Source organism: Uranotaenia lowii, chromosome 3, assembly GCF_029784155.1.
Source record: "Uranotaenia lowii strain MFRU-FL chromosome 3, ASM2978415v1, whole genome shotgun sequence".
Lineage (NCBI taxonomy): Eukaryota > Metazoa > Arthropoda > Insecta > Diptera > Culicidae > Uranotaenia > Uranotaenia lowii.
Window position 1 is genome coordinate 129,836,342 of NC_073693.1, and position 6,487 is coordinate 129,842,828.

Genomic DNA, 6,487 nt, shown 5'->3' on the forward strand with positions numbered 1-6,487 from the left:
CAGCAGAAGAGAATTTCAATGATGCTTGAAACTGCCTGCAATCAGTAGTCATCAATTTCGACGTCAAACGAGACTTTCAATGCAGCAAAACAGGCAGCAAATAGCATACACAAACACACCAGTCGCGTGGCAACAGATTTCTTGATGTCTAGCGTAACATTTAAAAAGGGCGAAACTTCCAAATGTAAACAAATCGAGTTAACGGTCATTCCGGATTTACGCAGTTGCACTTTACCTAATAAACGCGGTTTCATCTTAAAATCGCATAAAACTTTCAAAAAATTGATAAAATTAAAATGGGCGAAACTTCATGTTGATGCATTTTCGTTGGAACGTAAAGTTACGCCTATTCAAAATGGGGTTAATTTTTCTATTCGTGTAGGGCCAATAGGCGTAACTGAGTTGACCGTGTGTGACAAAACGGCCTAATTAGTTTTTGCGTGTGAGACCAATGGGCGTAACTTCAAAACCAAAACAAAAACGGCCGATCAATTGGGCGAAACTTGCAGGCGTAACTGAAATCGAAAACATAAAAAGGCGAAACTCGAAAATCTCGGAAATTTAGTGAAAAAAGTTAAAGATTTTTATAACCAACGAACAATAAGTGAATATAATGCACTTTTTTTGATTTTGTTGAACAAAAAGTGGTCGATTTTTTAAATAGGATTTGATTAGATGTTCCGAAATTTCCAACGCGATTTTCTCGTTTCGAGCTAACTGCTAGTTTCGCCCTTTTTAAATGTTACGATAGATGTGCGACGTGCAATTGTTGGTATTCTTGTTTATGCGTCTACCGGCCGTGTCGGCCTGGCACGGCACCGTGTGCATCTCCAAGCAATTGTTGGTGTCTTCATTGGGCGCCAGCAAATTGTTGGTGTATATTATTGTTTTCCAGCCGGCATCAGCCGGCTTTGTTTTCGGAGGTATGCGAGTATACGCAATGAAACTTTCACTGAAAGGGATATGCTCGAATTTCGTTTTGAAATGAAATGGACGATTGCCAGTTTCGAACGAAGGAGACCGAGGTGAAAGCGGAGTGAAATTAGCGTTTGCCGAATGTGAAGAGAAGCTGGTGTGGGAGGGAATTGACAGTGAAGCTCTTTCAAATGACGCGTTTTGTGTTCATTTTTGAGTGACGATTGACGATTGAAAGTGAAATTGCCAGGGCCTGGCGTTATCATCGACGACGAAACCTATTGCAAGTTTAATTACAAAACGCTTCCGGGTGACCAGTATTACGCAGTTTGGGATAGCCAAAGTGTTGGCGAGACGGAGACATGAATTTTGACAGAAAAAATCACTGAAAATGCAATGGTTTGTCAAGTCATATCTAAGTGAGGCATGCATTCCGAGCCTTTCGTGAACATTGGTACAATGAATTCGGAGAGTGCCTGAACCGTCGCCTGCTGCCGCAAGCATGATCACCCAGTACTGTTTTGGCCGGATTTGGCATCAGTTCACTACAAAAATGACACGGTGGTTTGGTAACAATCCAAAAAAGTTCAAATCGAACCGAATGAGATGAATTCGCAAAATGGTCCTCAAGCGAGACCGAATGAAACTTTTTAGGCCCATACCAAAACGTATTTGAGAACACATGAGAACAATCCGACAGCAACAAGCTGGATTCCGATCAAGACGATCATGTGTGGACATCATCACAATGCTACGAATCATACTGGAACAAATCAACGAATTCCAAGACTCTCTTCTGCTGATATTCGTTGATTTTGAAAAAGCATTCGAGCGACTGAACTACGAAACATCTGGGCTGCTCTTAGACGACGAGGAGTCCCATCATAGAAACTAGTTCATCTCATCGAAGCACAGTTCGAAGCATTTTCGTGCAAGATCTTGCACGAAGGTTTCTTGTCTGATCCATTCCCGGTAACTGCTGGAGTGAGTCGAGGATGTATCATCATCGCTACTCTTTCTCATCGTAATGGATGAGATATTGACTGGATCGATTGACTGTTGATCAAACCGAAGTAGCGTGGAATCCTTCGACAATGGAGCAACTGAACGATCTGACCTGGCAGACGATATTGTATTGAACTATGTACTCTATTTAAATTGGAGCAAACACACAAAACACTGATATTGTAGCACCGTGTAGGGTATAGCTACAATTTTTTATAAACTTCTTCGGTTTTTAATAAAACAGTGTAAAAAAATTAAAAAAAAAGATCTCTATGTAAATCTTCAATATTACTAAATAAATACTTAATAACATGGGAGATTTTCGATTTAATAAAAAAAAATGAAAAGTAAAAATAAATTATTTATTTAACACTAGAGACAAAGCTTAATGATGTCCACGGTTGTGTCCATGTCCATGTCCGTGTCCTTGGCTGTGTCCGTGTCCGTGTCCGTGAGCCTGGCCGTGATGAGCACCGCCACCACCATAAGCCTGGGCACCGTGCGCTCCGAATCCGGCATTACCATGTCCATGTCCTCCGTGGCCTCCTCCCACTCCCTGGCCGAATCCAGCACCACCTCCGTGTCCGCCGCCAAAGCCTCCACCGACACCGTGTCCGTGTTGGGCACTAGCCAGAGCCACGAAGGCAACCAGCAGGGCAAGAAGCTGCAAGGATATAAATAGCGTTAGTAAGCATAAAAAGTTGGTAATAATAGCAGTTTTTATATTGAACAGTGAAAGAAACCGGTTACTTATAATTTTACAAATTATAAAACATTTTTACATCACATGTTCAAATATTTTTTTCAAACATCTATTTCGAAAAGTTTATTTGAGTTTCTGAGAGTCTTTCGATAAACCTTAATATTTGTTAAGAAACCTCATTGAAAATTTTCAACTGATATTACCTATTCTACAAAAATATTAGAAATGGAACGTAAATTTAACAACAAACATTCTAAATGAATTCGAAAAGACGCGCACTGCAAATAGTCAGGTTCGTCGTTCCAAACCACTTAAGCGTCGAAGTCTTTTTTTATTATCTGATAACAGTGATGCAAATGCCATTGCAATTGTCATGAATTATTATCGACAGATAAATATTGGTTTTGCTAATAAGGAATATTAAAAGTTAGTTAAACTTTCGATTATTAGTTTTTCGCATCAAAACCATGAAATTTTATGCATTTTATATATATTCTTCCCATGTTTATATTTTATGAAAAATCATTTACGAAGATTTATTGTATACATTTAGGCGCTTTTTCACAGTGTTTAAAAAATCTCACATGACTTTTTTCGTTTCATTTTGATAGGAGTTTAGCCAAGGCCGGATTAAAGGGGGGGCAAAGGGGGCAATTGCCCCGGGCCCCCCGGCTCAGGGGGCACCCCGAGCAGGGAAAAAAAATTAAAGCTTCGCTCAAAACAGTTAAAACCCATATCTAAATGTTCAAAGCATATGAAGTCTGAAACTAGGACGGGAGGCCCCCTTTAGTAGAAATTAATCCAGAATTCATAATTCAGCGCACTATACACAAGAATTTTTCTCCAAGGACCCAAGGATGATCTAAAAATTAGGCCATTGTAAGCGTTGTATAGACACATCAAATTTTTTTATTCTTAAAATTCCATGGCTTTTTGGTTTTTTTCACTGCGAGAATTGCTATAACAATTTCGGAAGCGATTCGTTGTGTTCTAAATAAACGCACCAAATTTTTGATTCTGTATGGAAATCAATATAAAAAAAAGATGAACTGAAAGTTAAAATGAATAGAACTTTGGATTTTAAACATTCCTTGATTCTTGCAGTATATTTCAAGTCAACAAACTACAAACCTAACTTGTACCACAGAAAAGATATTCTGGACTTTTGACTGCTAATTTAAAAGCTGTTTAACCCTAGGATGATAATAAAAAATCGCAAAAATTGCTACGCATAGCCGATGAATTTGTTGATTTAAATAATCTTGCTAAAAACATTTCATGAAATTATTGGAAGCTCTAGCCAGCAATGCCTGCTGTTTTTAAATACTTTTCAAGAATTCAGATTTATTTTTAGAGCAAGTTCACTGGTGTAGGAGGAAAGTGGTAGAAATTTTGACATTTTGAAAATTTTACTATGCAAAAATGGTTTTCAAGACCTTTGGGCGTTATATTCTATTACAGCACTGTTTCTATTCCAGCCATATGTGATAGAAATATTGCTATCTTTGCATCATAGCATGCGAGAATACAACACGTGTTGTAAAAACTCTTGAAGGCCACAGATCTTGAAATGTTTTCGCATGATAACATTTTTTAAAATGTGTTAAAAGTGTCAAAATTTCTAACACTTTCTCACAACACCAGTGAACTTGCTTTTAAGCATACACAAATTTTTGAAAATCTAAATTGATAAAATTTTGAACCTTACACCTTTAAACCTTGGACACACAAGTAAATACACTTAAGATTATTTCTGATAGTACGCTAAACAATTGACATATATTTACTTAAAAGTTATCATGATTTACGGAAATTTAAGATATCAAGCTGAAAAAAAAAATTGAAAACTGAAGTAACGTTTCAAACCTTCAAACTTTTGACTTTCGACTTTTTACTTCGCTCCTTTGATAAATCATAAATTTCATAAGGCAAATCTTTTGATAATTTTTTTTCCTTTAATAAAATAAACTGAATTTTTTTTTGACAGTTGAGAAAAAATAACAAATAAGCTGCTGTTGCAAAGAAAATATTCTTTATTTCCGTAAGTCAAATTCTTTATTTCAAAATTTTTAAAATTGCTATGCATGCAATGTCTTAAAATTCAAATAGTATTCTAGCATTTTCATCATTTGATCAATTGTCTTAATTCTTTTTTTTTGTTTTCTAAATTCAAGTCCAAATTTTTAAAATTATAAACTGATTAAGAAATTTTATCTAGAAGACTTAACCAATGTTTGTGCTCTGGATTTTAATTTAAAGCTCTGCATTTTTAAACTTTGTTTTAGTTTGAACTCCTTTAAAAACCTTTAACATATTTCTGATTTTGAATCCATGTTCTTTACTCCAATGTTGATTTCTAGAAATTAAAAAATCTTCACAAAAATTTGTAATTAAAAAATTCTTTTCATATCTTAATTGTGATTCTGCTTTCAGATTCTGAATTTTGTCAAGGGATATTGATACTTTTTTATGATTTTTTCCAAATTTTTAATTTTTATCAGAACTTATTTTTGATTTTTTTTAATTTTCAGAGCGATTTTTATACAAATTTCGAAATTTGAATGCTGAAGCCTCTTACTTTATAATTAATTAAGTCAACACAATAATTTGAAATTTGATTTCTGTAAAGGTGTTCAAATGTATATTTCTAATAATGAATTTCTATCGTCAGTTTTGACTCAGATTTTCTCAACTGAAATTTTATTGTGAACCTGACCATTTAATCGAGATTTTTCTCTATAGCAGTTTTATTTTGAATCTCTAATTATTCTTTTGAGATCTTTTAAATTGTATTTGCATTCTTCCTACGGTTTTAAAAATTTTGGCTTGACATGGTTTTTCAAATTAAATTAAATTTTTGAGCATATATTGGAAAACAGTGTTAATTCGAAATACAATTTGTTTTCACAATAAATAAATTAGAAAAACAAATTTAAATGCTGCATATAAATCACTCATCAAATTGAAAAAAAAAATTAGGGGCCTCCCTAAAAAATTTGCCCCGGGTCCCCCAAAGGCTTTATCCGGCCCTGAGTTTAGCTCATTTGGGTTATTCTAGCTCGTTCTCTCACTACGATCGATGCGCACTTATTATAATTGATACGTTGTTTGGGTTATTTCAATTGAAAATGCCTTCAATTACAGACACTCAAATGTTGACACCTTCCTTAACTGCAAATTTTGATCGAGATTTTAGGAATAAATTGCGTTTTGTTTTCTCATCGGCGACATCCACTGGTTGAATAAATAGAACTTTAAAAAAATCATAGTGACTGGGTTCGAAATCCGCTAAGTGTTTTTGGTAATTTCACAAATCACTAGCTATGTTCGATTTAAAGGTGCGTATTCATCACTTAAATTCAATTATAACATTCTAAACATTCTGCTTCCCAATGCACAAATGTATTTTGGTCAGAACTCATCACAACGAAGTAATTTCAACACGTTTGCTTACCATCATAAACTTGGCCATTTTGTATGAATTAGGTTACAAAAACTCGCGGAAGTAACTTGTTTGTTAGAAATTTTGATTGAAACTGATTCGGATGCTGAGAAGTATGTTGGTTTTTATACGCCGGCAGCAAATCGCCAAAATCATAACGCATATCAGAGAGATTTTGCCGTCCATTCTATGGGTCACATTCGCTCAACGGTTTATTCGTCCGGCTGGCTTTAGAATCTTCAAGTGCGAGCGAAAGCGATGCGCAAAAAATCGTCAAACATTGGTAAATAAACAAACTCATTTATTTTATTTTATTCCTCACCCATCGTCCCTTTTTTCACTGTGGGTAGGTGCTTGAGTCCCCAGGAAAATACGAAGTCATCGCTTCACTCTGTTTTGCTTCGTACTCCAAAATCTCCCGA

General features: G+C 35.3%; 1 protein-coding gene across 1 annotated transcript; it reads right to left on the minus strand.

Moving 5' to 3' along the window:
- Positions 1-2,261: 2,261 nt before the first annotated feature.
- LOC129758445 (holotricin-3-like) lies at positions 2,262-6,210 on the minus strand. The gene is made up of 2 exons (XM_055755942.1): positions 6,078-6,210; positions 2,262-2,584 (listed from the first exon to the last, which is right to left on the minus strand). The coding sequence occupies exons 1-2, from the start codon at positions 6,093-6,095 to the stop codon at positions 2,306-2,308; spliced, it is 297 nt and encodes a 98-aa protein (XP_055611917.1). The 5' UTR covers positions 6,096-6,210; the 3' UTR covers positions 2,262-2,305.
- Positions 6,211-6,487: the final 277 nt, after the last annotated feature.